The sequence below is a fragment of the Indicator indicator genome, chromosome 7 (assembly GCF_027791375.1).
Source record: "Indicator indicator isolate 239-I01 chromosome 7, UM_Iind_1.1, whole genome shotgun sequence".
NCBI lineage: Eukaryota > Metazoa > Chordata > Aves > Piciformes > Indicatoridae > Indicator > Indicator indicator.
The window spans coordinates 983,310-1,007,800 of record NC_072016.1 but is presented as its reverse complement, the minus strand read 5'-3'; the positions used below and the strand labels follow the sequence as shown (position 1 = coordinate 1,007,800).

General features: G+C 55.5%; 1 protein-coding gene across 1 annotated transcript in view; it reads left to right on the top strand.

The window, feature by feature from the left end:
- The window catches only part of DMBT1 (deleted in malignant brain tumors 1), a 57,862-nt gene that overhangs the window by 1,470 nt on the left and 31,901 nt on the right, over nucleotides 1-24,491 (top strand). The window contains exons 3-16 of the mRNA XM_054382308.1: nucleotides 85-396; nucleotides 2,064-2,375; nucleotides 4,043-4,366; nucleotides 6,022-6,345; nucleotides 8,001-8,330; nucleotides 9,980-10,291; nucleotides 11,959-12,288; nucleotides 13,938-14,261; nucleotides 15,917-16,233; nucleotides 17,386-17,398; nucleotides 17,896-18,219; nucleotides 19,875-20,198; nucleotides 21,854-22,177; nucleotides 23,833-24,156. Coding sequence (XP_054238283.1) covers nucleotides 85-396; nucleotides 2,064-2,375; nucleotides 4,043-4,366; nucleotides 6,022-6,345; nucleotides 8,001-8,330; nucleotides 9,980-10,291; nucleotides 11,959-12,288; nucleotides 13,938-14,261; nucleotides 15,917-16,233; nucleotides 17,386-17,398; nucleotides 17,896-18,219; nucleotides 19,875-20,198; nucleotides 21,854-22,177; nucleotides 23,833-24,156 — 4,194 coding nt within the window. The remainder of the gene's footprint in view (nucleotides 1-84; nucleotides 397-2,063; nucleotides 2,376-4,042; nucleotides 4,367-6,021; nucleotides 6,346-8,000; nucleotides 8,331-9,979; nucleotides 10,292-11,958; nucleotides 12,289-13,937; nucleotides 14,262-15,916; nucleotides 16,234-17,385; nucleotides 17,399-17,895; nucleotides 18,220-19,874; nucleotides 20,199-21,853; nucleotides 22,178-23,832; nucleotides 24,157-24,491) is intronic.

The window sequence follows — 24,491 nt, the reverse complement described above, 5'->3', positions numbered from 1 at the left end:
AACGAGTGTGGCAGTGGCATGCTGAGAGAAGGCACCTGAGTGCTAGATGGCTTTCCCATCTTGTCCCTCTCTCCCCTTTTCCAGGTGCCTTCCTGAGCCTGGTGAACGGCAACAACCGCTGTGAAGGTCGTGTAGAGATTTACACCAACGGGAGCTGGGGCACCGTCTGTGATGACAGCTGGGACCTGAGCGATGCCCAGGTCGTCTGCAGGCAGCTGGGCTGTGGCTCTGCTCTTTCTGCACCCTCTAATGCCTACTTTGGACAAGGCTCTGGCAACATCTACCTGGACGATGTGCAATGCACGGGCAGTGAGTCCTCCCTCTTCCAGTGCAGGAACAACGGCTGGGGCGTCCACAACTGTGGCCACGGTGAAGATGCTGGAGTTGTGTGCTCAGGTACCGTTGCTTGTGCCTGCTGAATGCTGGGACACGTTCAAGATGTGACCCTTTTGTGTCCACGCTTGGCTGTGTGTTCAGACAGTGTGTTCCGAGCTGTGGGAAGCAGCTCTGCAGAGAAGCTTCTGCTTGTGCCAGTGGGCAAGAAGTTCCCCACTAGCCAGCCGTGTGCCCTAGAGGCCAAACACACCAGTGCTCTTCTGGGCTGCAACAAGAAGAATGTGGCCAGCAGGTCAAGGGAGGTTCTCTTCCCCTTCTATTCTGCCCTGGGGAAGCCACACCTGGGGGTACCGTGTCCAGTTCCGGGCTGCCCAGTTCCAGAGGGAAGGGAAAGTACTGGAGAGAGCCCAAAGCAGGGCCACAGGGATGATTAGGGGACTGGAGGAACTCTCTTATGGGGAGAGATTGAGAGGCTTTGGCCTCTTTGGCCTGGGGAAGATAAGATTCAGAGGGGATCTGATCAATGCATGTAAATATCTAAAGGGTGGAGGTCATGAGGATGGGGCCAGGCTCTTCTCAGTGGTGCCCAGTGGAAGGACAAGGGGCAGCAGGTACAAACTGGCACACAGGAGGTGGCACTTGAACTCAGGCGGAGAGAGTTGGGGCTCTTCAGCCTGGGAAGAAGAAGGCTCCAGGCAGATCTTATAGCTACATTTCAGTTTGTGGAGGGGACCTACAGGAAGGCTCTGGAGGGACTCTTCAGGAGGGCTTGGAGCGACAGGACGAGGGGCAACGGTTTGAAAACAGAGCAGAGTAGATTTAGCTTGGAGATAAGGAGGAAGTTCATTACAATGCGAGGGGTGAAATGGTGCCAAAAGTTGCCTGGGGAGCTGGTGGAGGCTCCATCCCTGCAGACGAATATCCAAGGGGTCAAAGTCGGTTAGCCCCTGAGCAACCTGATCTGCTTGGAGATGTCCCTCCTCACTGCAGGGGAAATGGACAAGATCACCTTCGAGGGTCCCTTCCAACCCAATGCATTCTGTGAGTCTGTGAACTTAAGCAGAAACCTCTTTACTTTGAGGGTGCCAGAGCACTGAAACAGCCTTCCTAGAGAGGTTCTGAAGCTGCCTCCTCTGGAGACTTTCTAAACCCACTTGGTTGCATTCCTGTGCAACCTAATCAGGGTGTACCTGCATTGAAAGGGAGGATTGGATTAGATAACCTCCAGAGGTCCCTTACACCCCCCACCACAGTGACTCTAGCATTCTAGGATTCTAAGATTTTCATTGTTCCCACTGTGGAAGACCACCCTGCAGAAAGCCTCCGGCTCTCCGTTGCCCAGCTGACAGGGTGGTACCAGCATCCCCAGTGCTGCGAGGAAACCTGGCCTTGCTCCTTCACCCACAAGGTCCTCACTTGCTGCTTTCTCCTCCTCCGTTACAGATGCCGCAAGAACAACCCCAGCCAGCTTCACAGCTCCTCCAGGTGGGTCTGAACTTGTCATGATTTTCATGGCCACTCCTTCTGGGGCTCCCCGTCAGAGGCTCACAGGGTGGGGATTGCTCCTCCCCGTGGCAGACCGGCGCCAGGGGAGCAAACAGCCGAACTGAGCTGGAGGTGGCAGTTCTGGTGGCCTGAAACCGAACGAGTGTGGCAGTGGCATGCTGAGAGAAGGCACCTGAGTGCTAGATGGCTTTCCCATCTTGTCCCTCTCTCCCCTTTTCCAGGTGCCTTCCTGAGCCTGGTGAACGGCAACAACCGCTGTGAAGGTCGTGTAGAGATTTACACCAACGGGAGCTGGGGCACCGTCTGTGATGACAGCTGGGACCTGAGCGATGCCCAGGTCGTCTGCAGGCAGCTGGGCTGTGGCTCTGCTCTTTCTGCACCCTCTAATGCCTACTTTGGACAAGGCTCTGGCAACATCTACCTGGACGATGTGCAATGCACGGGCAGTGAGTCCTCCCTCTTCCAGTGCAGGAACAACGGCTGGGGCGTCCACAACTGTGGCCACGGTGAAGATGCTGGAGTTGTGTGCTCAGGTACCGTTGCTTGTGCCTGCTGAATGCTGGGACACGTTCAAGATGTGACCCTTTTGTGTCCACGCTTGGCTGTGTGTTCAGACAGTGTGTTCCGAGCTGTGGGAAGCAGCTCTGCAGAGAAGCTTCTGCTTGTGCCAGTGGGCAAGAAGTTCCCCACTAGCCAGCCGTGTGCCCTAGAGGCCAAACACACCAGTGCTCTTCTGGGCTGCAACAAGAAGAATGTGGCCAGCAGGTCAAGGGAGGTTCTCTTCCCCTTCTATTCTGCCCTGGGGAAGCCACACCTGGGGGTACCGTGTCCAGTTCCGGGCTGCCCAGTTCCAGAGGGAAGGGAAAGTACTGGAGAGAGCCCAAAGCAGGGCCACAGGGATGATTAGGGGACTGGAGGAACTCTCTTATGGGGAGAGATTGAGAGGCTTTGGCCTCTTTGGCCTGGGGAAGATAAGATTCAGAGGGGATCTGATCAATGCATGTAAATATCTAAAGGGTGGAGGTCATGAGGATGGGGCCAGGCTCTTCTCAGTGGTGCCCAGTGGAAGGACAAGGGGCAGCAGGTACAAACTGGCACACAGGAGGTGGCACTTGAACTCAGGCGGAGAGAGTTGGGGCTCTTCAGCCTGGGAAGAAGAAGGCTCCAGGCAGATCTTATAGCTACATTTCAGTTTGTGGAGGGGACCTACAGGAAGGCTCTGGAGGGACTCTTCAGGAGGGCTTGGAGCGACAGGACGAGGGGCAACGGTTTGAAAACAGAGCAGAGTAGATTTAGCTTGGAGATAAGGAGGAAGTTCATTACAATGCGAGGGGTGAAATGGTGCCAAAAGTTGCCTGGGGAGCTGGTGGAGGCTCCATCCCTGCAGACGAATATCCAAGGGGTCAAAGTCGGTTAGCCCCTGAGCAACCTGATCTGCTTGGAGATGTCCCTCCTCACTGCAGGGGAAATGGACAAGATCACCTTCGAGGGTCCCTTCCAACCCAATGCATTCTGTGAGTCTGTGAACTTAAGCAGAAACCTCTTTACTTTGAGGGTGCCAGAGCACTGAAACAGCCTTCCTAGAGAGGTTCTGAAGCTGCCTCCTCTGGAGACTTTCTAAACCCACTTGGTTGCATTCCTGTGCAACCTAATCAGGGTGTACCTGCATTGAAAGGGAGGATTGGATTAGATAACCTCCAGAGGTCCCTTACACCCCCCACCACAGTGACTCTAGCATTCTAGGATTCTAAGATTTTCATTGTTCCCACTGTGGAAGACCACCCTGCAGAAAGCCTCCGGCTCTCCGTTGCCCAGCTGACAGGGTGGTACCAGCATCCCCAGTGCTGCGAGGAAACCTGGCCTTGCTCCTTCACCCACAAGGTCCTCACTTGCTGCTTTCTCCTCCTCCGTTACAGATGCCGCAAGAACAACCCCAGCCAGCTTCACAGCTCCTCCAGGTGGGTCTGAACTTGTCATGATTTTCATGGCCACTCCTTCTGGGGCTCCCCGTCAGAGGCTCACAGGGTGGGGATTGCTCCTCCCCGTGGCAGACCGGCGCCAGGGGAGCAAACAGCCGAACTGAGCTGGAGGTGGCAGTTCTGGTGGCCTGAAACCGAACGAGTGTGGCAGTGGCATGCTGAGAGAAGGCACCTGAGTGCTAGATGGCTTTCCCATCTTGTCCCTCTCTCCCCTTTTCCAGGTGCCTTCCTGAGCCTGGTGAACGGCAACAACCGCTGTGAAGGTCGTGTAGAGATTTACACCAACGGGAGCTGGGGCACCGTCTGTGATGACAGCTGGGACCTGAGCGATGCCCAGGTCGTCTGCAGGCAGCTGGGCTGTGGCTCTGCTCTTTCTGCACCCTCTAATGCCTACTTTGGACAAGGCTCTGGCAACATCTACCTGGACGATGTGCAATGCACGGGCAGTGAGTCCTCCCTCTTCCAGTGCAGGAACAACGGCTGGGGCGTCCACAACTGTGGCCACGGTGAAGATGCTGGAGTTGTGTGCTCAGGTACCGTTGCTTGTGCCTGCTGAATGCTGGGACACGTTCAAGATGTGACCCTTTTGTGTCCACGCTTGGCTGTGTGTTCAGACAGTGTGTTCCGAGCTGTGGGAAGCAGCTCTGCAGAGAAGCTTCTGCTTGTGCCAGTGGGCAAGAAGTTCCCCACTAGCCAGCCGTGTGCCCTAGAGGCCAAACACACCAGTGCTCTTCTGGGCTGCAACAAGAAGAATGTGGCCAGCAGGTCAAGGGAGGTTCTCTTCCCCTTCTATTCTGCCCTGGGGAAGCCACACCTGGGGGTACCGTGTCCAGTTCCGGGCTGCCCAGTTCCAGAGGGAAGGGAAAGTACTGGAGAGAGCCCAAAGCAGGGCCACAGGGATGATTAGGGGACTGGAGGAACTCTCTTATGGGGAGAGATTGAGAGGCTTTGGCCTCTTTGGCCTGGGGAAGATAAGATTCAGAGGGGATCTGATCAATGCATGTAAATATCTAAAGGGTGGAGGTCATGAGGATGGGGCCAGGCTCTTCTCAGTGGTGCCCAGTGGAAGGACAAGGGGCAGCAGGTACAAACTGGCACACAGGAGGTGGCACTTGAACTCAGGCGGAGAGAGTTGGGGCTCTTCAGCCTGGGAAGAAGAAGGCTCCAGGCAGATCTTATAGCTACATTTCAGTTTGTGGAGGGGACCTACAGGAAGGCTCTGGAGGGACTCTTCAGGAGGGCTTGGAGCGACAGGACGAGGGGCAACGGTTTGAAAACAGAGCAGAGTAGATTTAGCTTGGAGATAAGGAGGAAGTTCATTACAATGCGAGGGGTGAAATGGTGCCAAAAGTTGCCTGGGGAGCTGGTGGAGGCTCCATCCCTGCAGACGAATATCCAAGGGGTCAAAGTCGGTTAGCCCCTGAGCAACCTGATCTGCTTGGAGATGTCCCTCCTCACTGCAGGGGAAATGGACAAGATCACCTTCGAGGGTCCCTTCCAACCCAATGCATTCTGTGAGTCTGTGAACTTAAGCAGAAACCTCTTTACTTTGAGGGTGCCAGAGCACTGAAACAGCCTTCCTAGAGAGGTTCTGAAGCTGCCTCCTCTGGAGACTTTCTAAACCCACTTGGTTGCATTCCTGTGCAACCTAATCAGGGTGTACCTGCATTGAAAGGGAGGATTGGATTAGATAACCTCCAGAGGTCCCTTACACCCCCCACCACAGTGACTCTAGCATTCTAGGATTCTAAGATTTTCATTGTTCCCACTGTGGAAGACCACCCTGCAGAAAGCCTCCGGCTCTCCGTTGCCCAGCTGACAGGGTGGTACCAGCATCCCCAGTGCTGCGAGGAAACCTGGCCTTGCTCCTTCACCCACAAGGTCCTCACTTGCTGCTTTCTCCTCCTCCGTTACAGATGCCGCAAGAACAACCCCAGCCAGCTTCACAGCTCCTCCAGGTGGGTCTGAACTTGTCATGATTTTCATGGCCACTCCTTCTGGGGCTCCCCGTCAGAGGCTCACAGGGTGGGGATTGCTCCTCCCCGTGGCAGACCGGCGCCAGGGGAGCAAACAGCCGAACTGAGCTGGAGGTGGCAGTTCTGGTGGCCTGAAACCGAACGAGTGTGGCAGTGGCATGCTGAGAGAAGGCACCTGAGTGCTAGATGGCTTTCCCATCTTGTCCCTCTCTCCCCTTTTCCAGGTGCCTTCCTGAGCCTGGTGAACGGCAACAACCGCTGTGAAGGTCGTGTAGAGATTTACACCAACGGGAGCTGGGGCACCGTCTGTGATGACAGCTGGGACCTGAGCGATGCCCAGGTCGTCTGCAGGCAGCTGGGCTGTGGCTCTGCTCTTTCTGCACCCTCTAATGCCTACTTTGGACAAGGCTCTGGCAACATCTACCTGGACGATGTGCAATGCACGGGCAGTGAGTCCTCCCTCTTCCAGTGCAGGAACAACGGCTGGGGCGTCCACAACTGTGGCCACGGTGAAGATGCTGGAGTTGTGTGCTCAGGTACCGTTGCTTGTGCCTGCTGAATGCTGGGACACGTTCAAGATGTGACCCTTTTGTGTCCACGCTTGGCTGTGTGTTCAGACAGTGTGTTCCGAGCTGTGGGAAGCAGCTCTGCAGAGAAGCTTCTGCTTGTGCCAGTGGGCAAGAAGTTCCCCACTAGCCAGCCGTGTGCCCTAGAGGCCAAACACACCAGTGCTCTTCTGGGCTGCAACAAGAAGAATGTGGCCAGCAGGTCAAGGGAGGTTCTCTTCCCCTTCTATTCTGCCCTGGGGAAGCCACACCTGGGGGTACCGTGTCCAGTTCCGGGCTGCCCAGTTCCAGAGGGAAGGGAAAGTACTGGAGAGAGCCCAAAGCAGGGCCACAGGGATGATTAGGGGACTGGAGGAACTCTCTTATGGGGAGAGATTGAGAGGCTTTGGCCTCTTTGGCCTGGGGAAGATAAGATTCAGAGGGGATCTGATCAATGCATGTAAATATCTAAAGGGTGGAGGTCATGAGGATGGGGCCAGGCTCTTCTCAGTGGTGCCCAGTGGAAGGACAAGGGGCAGCAGGTACAAACTGGCACACAGGAGGTGGCACTTGAACTCAGGCGGAGAGAGTTGGGGCTCTTCAGCCTGGGAAGAAGAAGGCTCCAGGCAGATCTTATAGCTACATTTCAGTTTGTGGAGGGGACCTACAGGAAGGCTCTGGAGGGACTCTTCAGGAGGGCTTGGAGCGACAGGACGAGGGGCAACGGTTTGAAAACAGAGCAGAGTAGATTTAGCTTGGAGATAAGGAGGAAGTTCATTACAATGCGAGGGGTGAAATGGTGCCAAAAGTTGCCTGGGGAGCTGGTGGAGGCTCCATCCCTGCAGACGAATATCCAAGGGGTCAAAGTCGGTTAGCCCCTGAGCAACCTGATCTGCTTGGAGATGTCCCTCCTCACTGCAGGGGAAATGGACAAGATCACCTTCGAGGGTCCCTTCCAACCCAATGCATTCTGTGAGTCTGTGAACTTAAGCAGAAACCTCTTTACTTTGAGGGTGCCAGAGCACTGAAACAGCCTTCCTAGAGAGGTTCTGAAGCTGCCTCCTCTGGAGACTTTCTAAACCCACTTGGTTGCATTCCTGTGCAACCTAATCAGGGTGTACCTGCATTGAAAGGGAGGATTGGATTAGATAACCTCCAGAGGTCCCTTACACCCCCCACCACAGTGACTCTAGCATTCTAGGATTCTAAGATTTTCATTGTTCCCACTGTGGAAGACCACCCTGCAGAAAGCCTCCGGCTCTCCGTTGCCCAGCTGACAGGGTGGTACCAGCATCCCCAGTGCTGCGAGGAAACCTGGCCTTGCTCCTTCACCCACAAGGTCCTCACTTGCTGCTTTCTCCTCCTCCGTTACAGATGCCGCAAGAACAACCCCAGCCAGCTTCACAGCTCCTCCAGGTGGGTCTGAACTTGTCATGATTTTCATGGCCACTCCTTCTGGGGCTCCCCGTCAGAGGCTCACAGGGTGGGGATTGCTCCTCCCCGTGGCAGACCGGCGCCAGGGGAGCAAACAGCCGAACTGAGCTGGAGGTGGCAGTTCTGGTGGCCTGAAACCGAACGAGTGTGGCAGTGGCATGCTGAGAGAAGGCACCTGAGTGCTAGATGGCTTTCCCATCTTGTCCCTCTCTCCCCTTTTCCAGGTGCCTTCCTGAGCCTGGTGAACGGCAACAACCGCTGTGAAGGTCGTGTAGAGATTTACACCAACGGGAGCTGGGGCACCGTCTGTGATGACAGCTGGGACCTGAGCGATGCCCAGGTCGTCTGCAGGCAGCTGGGCTGTGGCTCTGCTCTTTCTGCACCCTCTAATGCCTACTTTGGACAAGGCTCTGGCAACATCTACCTGGACGATGTGCAATGCACGGGCAGTGAGTCCTCCCTCTTCCAGTGCAGGAACAACGGCTGGGGCGTCCACAACTGTGGCCACGGTGAAGATGCTGGAGTTGTGTGCTCAGGTACCGTTGCTTGTGCCTGCTGAATGCTGGGACACGTTCAAGATGTGACCCTTTTGTGTCCACGCTTGGCTGTGTGTTCAGACAGTGTGTTCCGAGCTGTGGGAAGCAGCTCTGCAGAGAAGCTTCTGCTTGTGCCAGTGGGCAAGAAGTTCCCCACTAGCCAGCCGTGTGCCCTAGAGGCCAAACACACCAGTGCTCTTCTGGGCTGCAACAAGAAGAATGTGGCCAGCAGGTCAAGGGAGGTTCTCTTCCCCTTCTATTCTGCCCTGGGGAAGCCACACCTGGGGGTACCGTGTCCAGTTCCGGGCTGCCCAGTTCCAGAGGGAAGGGAAAGTACTGGAGAGAGCCCAAAGCAGGGCCACAGGGATGATTAGGGGACTGGAGGAACTCTCTTATGGGGAGAGATTGAGAGGCTTTGGCCTCTTTGGCCTGGGGAAGATAAGATTCAGAGGGGATCTGATCAATGCATGTAAATATCTAAAGGGTGGAGGTCATGAGGATGGGGCCAGGCTCTTCTCAGTGGTGCCCAGTGGAAGGACAAGGGGCAGCAGGTACAAACTGGCACACAGGAGGTGGCACTTGAACTCAGGCGGAGAGAGTTGGGGCTCTTCAGCCTGGGAAGAAGAAGGCTCCAGGCAGATCTTATAGCTACATTTCAGTTTGTGGAGGGGACCTACAGGAAGGCTCTGGAGGGACTCTTCAGGAGGGCTTGGAGCGACAGGACGAGGGGCAACGGTTTGAAAACAGAGCAGAGTAGATTTAGCTTGGAGATAAGGAGGAAGTTCATTACAATGCGAGGGGTGAAATGGTGCCAAAAGTTGCCTGGGGAGCTGGTGGAGGCTCCATCCCTGCAGACGAATATCCAAGGGGTCAAAGTCGGTTAGCCCCTGAGCAACCTGATCTGCTTGGAGATGTCCCTCCTCACTGCAGGGGAAATGGACAAGATCACCTTCGAGGGTCCCTTCCAACCCAATGCATTCTGTGAGTCTGTGAACTTAAGCAGAAACCTCTTTACTTTGAGGGTGCCAGAGCACTGAAACAGCCTTCCTAGAGAGGTTCTGAAGCTGCCTCCTCTGGAGACTTTCTAAACCCACTTGGTTGCATTCCTGTGCAACCTAATCAGGGTGTACCTGCATTGAAAGGGAGGATTGGATTAGATAACCTCCAGAGGTCCCTTACACCCCCCACCACAGTGACTCTAGCATTCTAGGATTCTAAGATTTTCATTGTTCCCACTGTGGAAGACCACCCTGCAGAAAGCCTCCGGCTCTCCGTTGCCCAGCTGACAGGGTGGTACCAGCATCCCCAGTGCTGCGAGGAAACCTGGCCTTGCTCCTTCACCCACAAGGTCCTCACTTGCTGCTTTCTCCTCCTCCGTTACAGATGCCGCAAGAACAACCCCAGCCAGCTTCACAGCTCCTCCAGGTGGGTCTGAACTTGTCATGATTTTCATGGCCACTCCTTCTGGGGCTCCCCGTCAGAGGCTCACAGGGTGGGGATTGCTCCTCCCCGTGGCAGACCGGCGCCAGGGGAGCAAACAGCCGAACTGAGCTGGAGGTGGCAGTTCTGGTGGCCTGAAACCGAACGAGTGTGGCAGTGGCATGCTGAGAGAAGGCACCTGAGTGCTAGATGGCTTTCCCATCTTGTCCCTCTCTCCCCTTTTCCAGGTGCCTTCCTGAGCCTGGTGAACGGCAACAACCGCTGTGAAGGTCGTGTAGAGATTTACACCAACGGGAGCTGGGGCACCGTCTGTGATGACAGCTGGGACCTGAGCGATGCCCAGGTCGTCTGCAGGCAGCTGGGCTGTGGCTCTGCTCTTTCTGCACCCTCTAATGCCTACTTTGGACAAGGCTCTGGCAACATCTACCTGGACGATGTGCAATGCACGGGCAGTGAGTCCTCCCTCTTCCAGTGCAGGAACAACGGCTGGGGCGTCCACAACTGTGGCCACGGTGAAGATGCTGGAGTTGTGTGCTCAGGTACCGTTGCTTGTGCCTGCTGAATGCTGGGACACGTTCAAGATGTGACCCTTTTGTGTCCACGCTTGGCTGTGTGTTCAGACAGTGTGTTCCGAGCTGTGGGAAGCAGCTCTGCAGAGAAGCTTCTGCTTGTGCCAGTGGGCAAGAAGTTCCCCACTAGCCAGCCGTGTGCCCTAGAGGCCAAACACACCAGTGCTCTTCTGGGCTGCAACAAGAAGAATGTGGCCAGCAGGTCAAGGGAGGTTCTCTTCCCCTTCTATTCTGCCCTGGGGAAGCCACACCTGGGGGTACCGTGTCCAGTTCCGGGCTGCCCAGTTCCAGAGGGAAGGGAAAGTACTGGAGAGAGCCCAAAGCAGGGCCACAGGGATGATTAGGGGACTGGAGGAACTCTCTTATGGGGAGAGATTGAGAGGCTTTGGCCTCTTTGGCCTGGGGAAGATAAGATTCAGAGGGGATCTGATCAATGCATGTAAATATCTAAAGGGTGGAGGTCATGAGGATGGGGCCAGGCTCTTCTCAGTGGTGCCCAGTGGAAGGACAAGGGGCAGCAGGTACAAACTGGCACACAGGAGGTGGCACTTGAACTCAGGCGGAGAGAGTTGGGGCTCTTCAGCCTGGGAAGAAGAAGGCTCCAGGCAGATCTTATAGCTACATTTCAGTTTGTGGAGGGGACCTACAGGAAGGCTCTGGAGGGACTCTTCAGGAGGGCTTGGAGCGACAGGACGAGGGGCAACGGTTTGAAAACAGAGCAGAGTAGATTTAGCTTGGAGATAAGGAGGAAGTTCATTACAATGCGAGGGGTGAAATGGTGCCAAAAGTTGCCTGGGGAGCTGGTGGAGGCTCCATCCCTGCAGACGAATATCCAAGGGGTCAAAGTCGGTTAGCCCCTGAGCAACCTGATCTGCTTGGAGATGTCCCTCCTCACTGCAGGGGAAATGGACAAGATCACCTTCGAGGGTCCCTTCCAACCCAATGCATTCTGTGAGTCTGTGAACTTAAGCAGAAACCTCTTTACTTTGAGGGTGCCAGAGCACTGAAACAGCCTTCCTAGAGAGGTTCTGAAGCTGCCTCCTCTGGAGACTTTCTAAACCCACTTGGTTGCATTCCTGTGCAACCTAATCAGGGTGTACCTGCATTGAAAGGGAGGATTGGATTAGATAACCTCCAGAGGTCCCTTACACCCCCCACCATAGTGACTCTAGCATTCTAGGATTCTAAGATTTTCATTGTTCCCACTGTGGAAGACCACCCTGCAGAAAGCCTCCGGCTCTCCGTTGCCCAGCTGACAGGGTGGTACCAGCATCCCCAGTGCTGCGAGGAAACCTGGCCTTGCTCCTTCACCCACAAGGTCCTCACTTGCTGCTTTCTCCTCCTCCGTTACAGATGCCGCAAGAACAACCCCAGCCAGCTTCACAGCTCCTCCAGGTGGGTCTGAACTTGTCATGATTTTCATGGCCACTCCTTCTGGGGCTCCCCGTCAGAGGCTCACAGGGTGGGGATTGCTCCTCCCCGTGGCAGACCGGCGCCAGGGGAGCAAACAGCCGAACTGAGCTGGAGGTGGCAGTTCTGGTGGCCTGAAACCGAACGAGTGTGGCAGTGGCATGCTGAGAGAAGGCACCTGAGTGCTAGATGGCTTTCCCATCTTGTCCCTCTCTCCCCTTTTCCAGGTGCCTTCCTGAGCCTGGTGAACGGCAACAACCGCTGTGAAGGTCGTGTAGAGATTTACACCAACGGGAGCTGGGGCACCGTCTGTGATGACAGCTGGGACCTGAGCGATGCCCAGGTCGTCTGCAGGCAGCTGGGCTGTGGCTCTGCTCTTTCTGCACCCTCTAATGCCTACTTTGGACAAGGCTCTGGCAACATCTACCTGGACGATGTGCAATGCACGGGCAGTGAGTCCTCCCTCTTCCAGTGCAGGAACAACGGCTGGGGCGTCCACAACTGTGGCCACGGTGAAGATGCTGGAGTTGTGTGCTCAGGTACCGTTGCTTGTGCCTGCTGAATGCTGGGACACGTTCAAGATGTGACCCTTTTGTGTCCACGCTTGGCTGTGTGTTCAGACAGTGTGTTCCGAGCTGTGGGAAGCAGCTCTGCAGAGAAGCTTCTGCTTGTGCCAGTGGGCAAGAAGTTCCCCACTAGCCAGCCGTGTGCCCTAGAGGCCAAACACACCAGTGCTCTTCTGGGCTGCAACAAGAAGAATGTGGCCAGCAGGTCAAGGGAGGTTCTCTTCCCCTTCTATTCTGCCCTGGGGAAGCCACACCTGGGGGTACCGTGTCCAGTTCCGGGCTGCCCAGTTCCAGAGGGAAGGGAAAGTACTGGAGAGAGCCCAAAGCAGGGCCACAGGGATGATTAGGGGACTGGAGGAACTCTCTTATGGGGAGAGATTGAGAGGCTTTGGCCTCTTTGGCCTGGGGAAGATAAGATTCAGAGGGGATCTGATCAATGCATGTAAATATCTAAAGGGTGGAGGTCATGAGGATGGGGCCAGGCTCTTCTCAGTGGTGCCCAGTGGAAGGACAAGGGGCAGCAGGTACAAACTGGCACACAGGAGGTGGCACTTGAACTCAGGCGGAGAGAGTTGGGGCTCTTCAGCCTGGGAAGAAGAAGGCTCCAGGCAGATCTTATAGCTACATTTCAGTTTGTGGAGGGGACCTACAGGAAGGCTCTGGAGGGACTCTTCAGGAGGGCTTGGAGCGACAGGACGAGGGGCAACGGTTTGAAAACAGAGCAGAGTAGATTTAGCTTGGAGATAAGGAGGAAGTTCATTACAATGCGAGGGGTGAAATGGTGCCAAAAGTTGCCTGGGGAGCTGGTGGAGGCTCCATCCCTGCAGACGAATATCCAAGGGGTCAAAGTCGGTTAGCCCCTGAGCAACCTGATCTGCTTGGAGATGTCCCTCCTCACTGCAGGGGAAATGGACAAGATCACCTTCGAGGGTCCCTTCCAACCCAATGCATTCTGTGAGTCTGTGAACTTAAGCAGAAACCTCTTTACTTTGAGGGTGCCAGAGCACTGAAACAGCCTTCCTAGAGAGGTTCTGAAGCTGCCTCCTCTGGAGACTTTCTAAACCCACTTGGTTGCATTCCTGTGCAACCTAATCAGGGTGTACCTGCATTGAAAGGGAGGATTGGATTAGATAACCTCCAGAGGTCCCTTACACCCCCCACCACAGTGACTCTAGCATTCTAGGATTCTAAGATTTTCATTGTTCCCACTGTGGAAGACCACCCTGCAGAAAGCCTCCGGCTCTCCGTTGCCCAGCTGACAGGGTGGTACCAGCATCCCCAGTGCTGCGAGGAAACCTGGCCTTGCTCCTTCACCCACAAGGTCCTCACTTGCTGCTTTCTCCTCCTCCGTTACAGATGCCGCAAGAACAACCCCAGCCAGCTTCACAGCTCCTCCAGGTGGGTCTGAACTTGTCATGATTTTCATGGCCACTCCTTCTGGGGCTCCCCGTCAGAGGCTCACAGGGTGGGGATTGCTCCTCCCCGTGGCAGACCGGCGCCAGGGGAGCAAACAGCCGAACTGAGCTGGAGGTGGCAGTTCTGGTGGCCTGAAACCGAACGAGTGTGGCAGTGGCATGCTGAGAGAAGGCACCTGAGTGCTAGATGGCTTTCCCATCTTGTCCCTCTCTCCCCTTTTCCAGGTGCCTTCCTGAGCCTGGTGAACGGCAACAACCGCTGTGAAGGTCGTGTAGAGATTTACACCAACGGGAGCTGGGGCACCGTCTGTGATGACAGCTGGGACCTGAGCGATGCCCAGGTCGTCTGCAGGCAGCTGGGCTGTGGCTCTGCTCTTTCTGCACCCTCTAATGCCTACTTTGGACAAGGCTCTGGCAACATCTACCTGGACGATGTGCAATGCACGGGCAGTGAGTCCTCCCTCTTCCAGTGCAGGAACAACGGCTGGGGCGTCCACAACTGTGGCCACGGTGAAGATGCTGGAGTTGTGTGCTCAGGTACCGTTGCTTGTGCCTGCTGAATGCTGGGACACGTTCAAGATGTGACCCTTTTGTGTCCACGCTTGGCTGTGTGTTCAGACAGTGTGTTCCGAGCTGTGGGAAGCAGCTCTGCAGAGAAGCTTCTGCTTGTGCCAGTGGGCAAGAAGTTCCCCACTAGCCAGCCGTGTGCCCTAGAGGCCAAACACACCAGTGCTCTTCTGGGCTGCAACAAGAAGAATGTGGCCAGCAGGTCAAGGGAGGTTCTCTTCCCCTTCTATTCTGCCCTGGGGAAGCCACACCTGGGGGTACCGTGTCCAGTTCCGGGCTGCCCAGTTCCAGAGGGAAGGGAAAGTACTGGAGAGAGCCCAAAGCAGGGCCACAGGGATGATTAGGGGACTGGAGGAACTCTCTTATGGGGAGAGATTGAGAGGCTTTGGCCTCTTTGGCCTGGGGAAGATAAGATTCAGAGGGGATCTGATCAATGCATGTAAATATCTAAAGGGTGGAGGTCATGAGGATGGGGCCAGGCTCTTCTCAGTGGTGCCCAGTGGAAGGACAAGGGGCAGCAGGTACAAACTGGCACACAGGAGGTGGCACTTGAACTCAGGCGGAGAGAGTTGGGGCTCTTCAGCCTGGGAAGAAGAAGGCTCCAGGCAGATCTTATAGCTACATTTCAGTTTGTGGAGGGGACCTACAGGAAGGCTCTGGAGGGACTCTTCAGGAGGGCTTGGAGCGACAGGACGAGGGGCAACGGTTTGAAAACAGAGCAGAGTAGATTTAGCTTGGAGATAAGGAGGAAGTTCATTACAATGCGAGGGGTGAAATGGTGCCAAAAGTTGCCTGGGGAGCTGGTGGAGGCTCCATCCCTGCAGACGAATATCCAAGGGGTCAAAGTCGGTTAGCCCCTGAGCAACCTGATCTGCTTGGAGATGTCCCTCCTCACTGCAGGGGAAATGGACAAGATCACCTTCGAGGGTCCCTTCCAACCCAATGCATTCTGTGAGTCTGTGAACTTAAGCAGAAACCTCTTTACTTTGAGGGTGCCAGAGCACTGAAACAGCCTTCCTAGAGAGGTTCTGAAGCTGCCTCCTCTGGAGACTTTCTAAACCCACTTGGTTGCATTCCTGTGCAACCTAATCAGGGTGTACCTGCATTGAAAGGGAGGATTGGATTAGATAACCTCCAGAGGTCCCTTACACCCCCCACCACAGTGACTCTAGCATTCTAGGATTCTAAGATTTTCATTGTTCCCACTGTGGAAGACCACCCTGCAGAAAGCCTCCGGCTCTCCGTTGCCCAGCTGACAGGGTGGTACCAGCATCCCCAGTGCTGCGAGGAAACCTGGCCTTGCTCCTTCACCCACAAGGTCCTCACTTGCTGCTTTCTCCTCCTCCGTTACAGATGCCGCAAGAACAACCCCAGCCAGCTTCACAGCTCCTCCAGGTGGGTCTGAACTTGTCATGATTTTCATGGCCACTCCTTCTGGGGCTCCCCGTCAGAGGCTCACAGGGTGGGGATTGCTCCTCCCCGTGGCAGACCGGCGCCAGGGGAGCAAACAGCCGAACTGAGCTGGAGGTGGCAGTTCTGGTGGCCTGAAACCGAACGAGTGTGGCAGTGGCATGCTGAGAGAAGGCACCTGAGTGCTAGATGGCTTTCCCATCTTGTCCCTCTCTCCCCTTTTCCAGGTGCCTTCCTGAGCCTGGTGAACGGCAACAACCGCTGTGAAGGTCGTGTAGAGATTTACACCAACGGGAGCTGGGGCACCGTCTGTGATGACAGCTGGGACCTGAGCGATGCCCAGGTCGTCTGCAGGCAGCTGGGCTGTGGCTCTGCTCTTTCTGCACCCTCTAATGCCTACTTTGGACAAGGCTCTGGCAACATCTACCTGGACGATGTGCAATGCACGGGCAGTGAGTCCTCCCTCTTCCAGTGCAGGAACAACGGCTGGGGCGTCCACAACTGTGGCCACGGTGAAGATGCTGGAGTTGTGTGCTCAGGTACCGTTGCTTGTGCCTGCTGAATGCTGGGACACGTTCAAGATGTGACCCTTTTGTGTCCACGCTTGGCTGTGTGTTCAGACAGTGTGTTCCGAGCTGTGGGAAGCAGCTCTGCAGAGAAGCTTCTGCTTGTGCCAGTGGGCAAGAAGTTCCCCACTAGCCAGCCGTGTGCCCTAGAGGCCAAACACACCAGTGCTCTTCTGGGCTGCAACAAGAAGAATGTGGCCAGCAGGTCAAGGGAGGTTCTCTTCCCCTTCTATTCTGCCCTGGGGAAGCCACACCTGGGGGTACCGTGTCCAGTTCCGGGCTGCCCAGTTCCAGAGGGAAGGGAAAGTACTGGAGAGAGCCCAAAGCAGGGCCACAGGGATGATTAGGGGACTGGAGGAACTCTCTTATGGGGAGAGATTGAGAGGCTTTGGCCTCTTTGGCCTGGGGAAGATAAGATTCAGAGGGGATCTGATCAATGCATGTAAATATCTAAAGGGTGGAGGTCATGAGGATGGGGCCAGGCTCTTCTCAGTGGTGCCCAGTGGAAGGACAAGGGGCAGCAGGTACAAACTGGCACACAGGAGGTGGCACTTGAACTCAGGCGGAGAGAGTTGGGGCTCTTCAGCCTGGGAAGAAGAAGGCTCCAGGCAGATCTTATAGCTACATTTCAGTTTGTGGAGGGGACCTACAGGAAGGCTCTGGAGGGACTCTTCAGGAGGGCTTGGAGCGACAGGACGAGGGGCAACGGTTTGAAAACAGAGCAGAGTAGATTTAGCTTGGAGATAAGGAGGAAGTTCATTACAATGCGAGGGGTGAAATGGTGCCAAAAGTTGCCTGGGGAGCTGGTGGAGGCTCCATCCCTGCAGACGAATATCCAAGGGGTCAAAGTCGGTTAGCCCCTGAGCAACCTGATCTGCTTGGAGATGTCCCTCCTCACTGCAGGGGAAATGGACAAGATCACCTTCGAGGGTCCCTTCCAACCCAATGCATTCTGTGAGTCTGTGAACTTAAGCAGAAACCTCTTTACTTTGAGGGTGCCAGAGCACTGAAACAGCCTTCCTAGAGAGGTTCTGAAGCTGCCTCCTCTGGAGACTTTCTAAACCCACTTGGTTGCATTCCTGTGCAACCTAATCAGGGTGTACCTGCATTGAAAGGGAGGATTGGATTAGATAACCTCCAGAGGTCCCTTACACCCCCCACCACAGTGACTCTAGCATTCTAGGATTCTAAGATTTTCATTGTTCCCACTGTGGAAGACCACCCTGCAGAAAGCCTCCGGCTCTCCGTTGCCCAGCTGACAGGGTGGTACCAGCATCCCCAGTGCTGCGAGGAAACCTGGCCTTGCTCCTTCACCCACAAGGTCCTCACTTGCTGCTTTCTCCTCCTCCGTTACAGATGCCGCAAGAACAACCCCAGCCAGCTTCACAGCTCCTCCAGGTGGGTCTGAACTTGTCATGATTTTCATGGCCACTCCTTCTGGGGCTCCCCGTCAGAGGCTCACAGGGTGGGGATTGCTCCTCCCCGTGGCAGACCGGCGCCAGGGGAGCAAACAGCCGAACTGAGCTGGAGGTGGCAGTTCTGGTGGCCTGAAACCGAACGAGTGTGGCAGTGGCATGCTGAGAGAAGGCACCTGAGTGCTAGATGGCTTTCCCATCTTGTCCCTCTCTCCCCTTTTCCAGGTGCCTTCCTGAGCCTGGTGAACGGCAACAACCGCTGTGAAGGTCGTGTAGAGATTTACACCAACGGGAGCTGGGGCACCGTCTGTGATGACAGCTGGGACCTGAGCGATGCCCAGGTCGTCTGCAGGCAGCTGGGCTGTGGCTCTGCTCTTTCTGCACCCTCTAATGCCTACTTTGGACAAGGCTCTGGCAACATCTACCTGGACGATGTGCAATGCACGGGCAGTGAGTCCTCCCTCTTCCAGTGCAGGAACAACGGCTGGGGCGTCCACAACTGTGGCCACGGTGAAGATGCTGGAGTTGTGTGCTCAGGTACCGTTGCTTGTGCCTGCTGAATGCTGGGACACGTTCAAGATGTGACCCTTTTGTGTCCACGCTTGGCTGTGTGTTCAGACAGTGTGTTCCGAGCTGTGGGAAGCAGCTCTGCAGAGAAGCTTCTGCTTGTGCCAGTGGGCAAGAAGTTCCCCACTAGCCAGCCGTGTGCCCTAGAGGCCAAACACACCAGTGCTCTTCTGGGCTGCAACAAGAAGAATGTGGCCAGCAGGTCAAGGGAGGTTCTCTTCCCCTTCTATTCTGCCCTGGGGAAGCCACACCTGGGGGTACCGTGTCCAGTTCCGGGCTGCCCAGTTCCAGAGGGAAGGGAAAGTACTGGAGAGAGCCCAAAGCAGGGCCACAGGGATGATTAGGGGACTGGAGGAACTCTCTTATGGGGAGAGATTGAGAGGCTTTGGCCTCTTTGGCCTGGGGAAGATAAGATTCAGAGGGGATCTGATCAATGCATGTAAATATCTAAAGGGTGGAGGTCATGAGGATGGGGCCAGGCTCTTCTCAGTGGTGCCCAGTGGAAGGACAAGGGGCAGCAGGTACAAACTGGCACACAGGAGGTGGCACTTGAACTCAGGCGGAGAGAGTTGGGGCTCTTCAGCCTGGGAAGAAGAAGGCTCCAGGCAGATCTTATAGCTACATTTCAGTTTGTGGAGGGGACCTACAGGAAGGCTCTGGAGGGACTCTTCAGGAGGGCTTGGAGCGACAGGACGAGGGGCAACGGTTTGAAAACAGAGCAGAGTAGATTTAGCTTGGAGATAAGGAGGAAGTTCATTACAATGCGAGGGGTGAAATGGTGCCAAAAGTTGCCTGGGGAGCTGGTGGAGGCTCCATCCCTGCAGACGAATATCCAAGGGGTCAAAGTCGGTTAGCCCCTGAGCAACCTGATCTGCTTGGAGATGTCCCTCCTCACTGCAGGGGAAATGGACAAGATCACCTTCGAGGGTCCCTTCCAACCCAATGCATTCTGTGAGTCTGTGAACTTAAGCAGAAACCTCTTTACTTTGAGGGTGCCAGAGCACTGAAACAGCCTTCCTAGAGAGGTTCTGAAGCTGCCTCCTCTGGAGACTTTCTAAACCCACTTGGTTGCATTCCTGTGCAACCTAATCAGGGTGTACCTGCATTGAAAGGGAGGATTGGATTAGATAACCTCCAGAGGTCCCTTACACCCCCCACCACAGTGACTCTAGCATTCTAGGATTCTAAGATTTTCATTGTTCCCACTGTGGAAGACCACCCTGCAGAAAGCCTCCGGCTCTCCGTTGCCCAGCTGACAGGGTGGTACCAGCATCCCCAGTGCTGCGAGGAAACCTGGCCTTGCTCCTTCACCCACAAGGTCCTCACTTGCTGCTTTCTCCTCCTCCGTTACAGATGCCGCAAGAACAACCCCAGCCAGCTTCACAGCTCCTCCAGGTGGGTCTGAACTTGTCATGATTTTCATGGCCACTCCTTCTGGGGCTCCCCGTCAGAGGCTCACAGGGTGGGGATTGCTCCTCCCCGTGGCAGACCGGCGCCAGGGGAGCAAACAGCCGAACTGAGCTGGAGGTGGCAGTTCTGGTGGCCTGAAACCGAACGAGTGTGGCAGTGGCATGCTGAGAGAAGGCACCTGAGTGCTAGATGGCTTTCCCATCTTGTCCCTCTCTCCCCTTTTCCAGGTGCCTTCCTGAGCCTGGTGAACGGCAACAACCGCTGTGAAGGTCGTGTAGAGATTTACACCAACGGGAGCTGGGGCACCGTCTGTGATGACAGCTGGGACCTGAGCGATGCCCAGGTCGTCTGCAGGCAGCTGGGCTGTGGCTCTGCTCTTTCTGCACCCTCTAATGCCTACTTTGGACAAGGCTCTGGCAACATCTACCTGGACGATGTGCAATGCACGGGCAGTGAGTCCTCCCTCTTCCAGTGCAGGAACAACGGCTGGGGCGTCCACAACTGTGGCCACGGTGAAGATGCTGGAGTTGTGTGCTCAGGTACCGTTGCTTGTGCCTGCTGAATGCTGGGACACGTTCAAGATGTGACCCTTTTGTGTCCACGCTTGGCTGTGTGTTCAGACAGTGTGTTCCGAGCTGTGGGAAGCAGCTCTGCAGAGAAGCTTCTGCTTGTGCCAGTGGGCAAGAAGTTCCCCACTAGCCAGCCGTGTGCCCTAGAGGCCAAACACACCAGTGCTCTTCTGGGCTGCAACAAGAAGAATGTGGCCAGCAGGTCAAGGGAGGTTCTCTTCCCCTTCTATTCTGCCCTGGGGAAGCCACACCTGGGGGTACCGTGTCCAGTTCCGGGCTGCCCAGTTCCAGAGGGAAGGGAAAGTACTGGAGAGAGCCCAAAGCAGGGCCACAGGGATGATTAGGGGACTGGAGGAACTCTCTTATGGGGAGAGATTGAGAGGCTTTGGCCTCTTTGGCCTGGGGAAGATAAGATTCAGAGGGGATCTGATCAATGCATGTAAATATCTAAAGGGTGGAGGTCATGAGGATGGGGCCAGGCTCTTCTCAGTGGTGCCCAGTGGAAGGACAAGGGGCAGCAGGTACAAACTGGCACACAGGAGGTGGCACTTGAACTCAGGCGGAGAGAGTTGGGGCTCTTCAGCCTGGGAAGAAGAAGGCTCCAGGCAGATCTTATAGCTACATTTCAGTTTGTGGAGGGGACCTACAGGAAGGCTCTGGAGGGACTCTTCAGGAGGGCTTGGAGCGACAGGACGAGGGGCAACGGTTTGAAAACAGAGCAGAGTAGATTTAGCTTGGAGATAAGGAGGAAGTTCATTACAATGCGAGGGGTGAAATGGTGCCAAAAGTTGCCTGGGGAGCTGGTGGAGGCTCCATCCCTGCAGACGAATATCCAAGGGGTCAAAGTCGGTTAGCCCCTGAGCAACCTGATCTGCTTGGAGATGTCCCTCCTCACTGCAGGGGAAATGGACAAGATCACCTTCGAGGGTCCCTTCCAACCCAATGCATTCTGTGAGTCTGTGAACTTAAGCAGAAACCTCTTTACTTTGAGGGTGCCAGAGCACTGAAACAGCCTTCCTAGAGAGGTTCTGAAGCTGCCTCCTCTGGAGACTTTCTAAACCCACTTGGTTGCATTCCTGTGCAACCTAATCAGGGTGTACCTGCATTGAAAGGGAGGATTGGATTAGATAACCTCCAGAGGTCCCTTACACCCCCCACCACAGTGACTCTAGCATTCTAGGATTCTAAGATTTTCATTGTTCCCACTGTGGAAGACCACCCTGCAGAAAGCCTCCGGCTCTCCGTTGCCCAGCTGACAGGGTGGTACCAGCATCCCCAGTGCTGCGAGGAAACCTGGCCTTGCTCCTTCACCCACAAGGTCCTCACTTGCTGCTTTCTCCTCCTCCGTTACAGATGCCGCAAGAACAACCCCAGCCAGCTTCACAGCTCCTCCAGGTGGGTCTGAACTTGTCATGATTTTCATGGCCACTCCTTCTGGGGCTCCCCGTCAGAGGCTCACAGGGTGGGGATTGCTCCTCCCCGTGGCAGACCGGCGCCAGGGGAGCAAACAGCCGAACTGAGCTGGAGGTGGCAGTTCTGGTGGCCTGAAACCGAACGAGTGTGGCAGTGGCATGCTGAGAGAAGGCACCTGAGTGCTAGATGGCTTTCCCATCTTGTCCCTCTCTCCCCTTTTCCAGGTGCCTTCCTGAGCCTGGTGAACGGCAACAACCGCTGTGAAGGTCGTGTAGAGATTTACACCAACGGGAGCTGGGGCACCGTCTGTGATGACAGCTGGGACCTGAGCGATGCCCAGGTCGTCTGCAGGCAGCTGGGCTGTGGCTCTGCTCTTTCTGCACCCTCTAATGCCTACTTTGGACAAGGCTCTGGCAACATCTACCTGGACGATGTGCAATGCACGGGCAGTGAGTCCTCCCTCTTCCAGTGCAGGAACAACGGCTGGGGCGTCCACAACTGTGGCCACGGTGAAGATGCTGGAGTTGTGTGCTCAGGTACCGTTGCTTGTGCCTGCTGAATGCTGGGACACGTTCAAGATGTGACCCTTTTGTGTCCACGCTTGGCTGTGTGTTCAGACAGTGTGTTCCGAGCTGTGGGAAGCAGCTCTGCAGAGAAGCTTCTGCTTGTGCCAGTGGGCAAGAAGTTCCCCACTAGCCAGCCGTGTGCCCTAGAGGCCAAACACACCAGTGCTCTTCTGGGCTGCAACAAGAAGAATGTGGCCAGCAGGTCAAGGGAGGTTCTCTTCCCCTTCTATTCTGCCCTGGGGAAGCCACACCTGGGGGTACCGTGTCCAGTTCCGGGCTGCCCAGTTCCAGAGGGAAGGGAAAGTACTGGAGAGAGCCCAAAGCAGGGCCACAGGGATGATTAGGGGACTGGAGGAACTCTCTTATGGGGAGAGATTGAGAGGCTTTGGCCTCTTTGGCCTGGGGAAGATAAGATTCAGAGGGGATCTGATCAATGCATGTAAATATCTAAAGGGTGGAGGTCATGAGGATGGGGCCAGGCTCTTCTCAGTGGTGCCCAGTGGAAGGACAAGGGGCAGCAGGTACAAACTGGCACACAGGAGGTGGCACTTGAACTCAGGCGGAGAGAGTTGGGGCTCTTCAGCCTGGGAAGAAGAAGGCTCCAGGCAGATCTTATAGCTACATTTCAGTTTGTGGAGGGGACCTACAGGAAGGCTCTGGAGGGACTCTTCAGGAGGGCTTGGAGCGACAGGACGAGGGGCAACGGTTTGAAAACAGAGCAGAGTAGATTTAGCTTGGAGATAAGGAGGAAGTTCATTACAATGCGAGGGGTGAAATGGTGCCAAAAGTTGCCTGGGGAGCTGGTGGAGGCTCCATCCCTGCAGACGAATATCCAAGGGGTCAAAGTCGGTTAGCCCCTGAGCAACCTGATCTGCTTGGAGATGTCCCTCCTCACTGCAGGGGAAATGGACAAGATCACCTTCGAGGGTCCCTTCCAACCCAATGCATTCTGTGAGTCTGTGAACTTAAGCAGAAACCTCTTTACTTTGAGGGTGCCAGAGCACTGAAACAGCCTTCCTAGAGAGGTTCTGAAGCTGCCTCCTCTGGAGACTTTCTAAACCCACTTGGTTGCATTCCTGTGCAACCTAATCAGGGTGTACCTGCATTGAAAGGGAGGATTGGATTAGATAACCTCCAGAGGTCCCTTACACCCCCCACCACAGTGACTCTAGCATTCTAGGATTCTAAGATTTTCATTGTTCCCACTGTGGAAGACCACCCTGCAGAAAGCCTCCGGCTCTCCGTTGCCCAGCTGACAGGGTGGTACCAGCATCCCCAGTGCTGCGAGGAAACCTGGCCTTGCTCCTTCACCCACAAGGTCCTCACTTGCTGCTTTCTCCTCCTCCGTTACAGATGCCGCAAGAACAACCCCAGCCAGCTTCACAGCTCCTCCAGGTGGGTCTGAACTTGTCATGATTTTCATGGCCACTCCTTCTGGGGCTCCCCGTCAGAGGCTCACAGGGTGGGGATTGCTCCTCCCCGTGGCAGACCGGCGCCAGGGGAGCAAACAGCCGAACTGAGCTGGAGGTGGCAGTTCTGGTGGCCTGAAACCGAACGAGTGTGGCAGTGGCATGCTGAGAGAAGGCACCTGAGTGCTAGATGGCTTTCCCATCTTGTCCCTCTCTCCCCTTTTCCAGGTGCCTTCCTGAGCCTGGTGAACGGCAACAACCGCTGTGAAGGTCGTGTAGAGATTTACACCAACGGGAGCTGGGGCACCGTCTGTGATGACAGCTGGGACCTGAGCGATGCCCAGGTCGTCTGCAGGCAGCTGGGCTGTGGCTCTGCTCTTTCTGCACCCTCTAATGCCTACTTTGGACAAGGCTCTGGCAACATCTACCTGGACGATGTGCAATGCACGGGCAGTGAGTCCTCCCTCTTCCAGTGCAGGAACAACGGCTGGGGCGTCCACAACTGTGGCCACGGTGAAGATGCTGGAGTTGTGTGCTCAGGTACCGTTGCTTGTGCCTGCTGAATGCTGGGACACGTTCAAGATGTGACCCTTTTGTGTCCACGCTTGGCTGTGTGTTCAGACAGTGTGTTCCGAGCTGTGGGAAGCAGCTCTGCAGAGAAGCTTCTGCTTGTGCCAGTGGGCAAGAAGTTCCCCACTAGCCAGCCGTGTGCCCTAGAGGCCAAACACACCAGTGCTCTTCTGGGCTGCAACAAGAAGAATGTGGCCAGCAGGTCAAGGGAGGTTCTCTTCCCCTTCTATTCTGCCCTGGGGAAGCCACACCTGGGGGTACCGTGTCCAGTTCCGGGCTGCCCAGTTCCAGAGGGAAGGGAAAGTACTGGAGAGAGC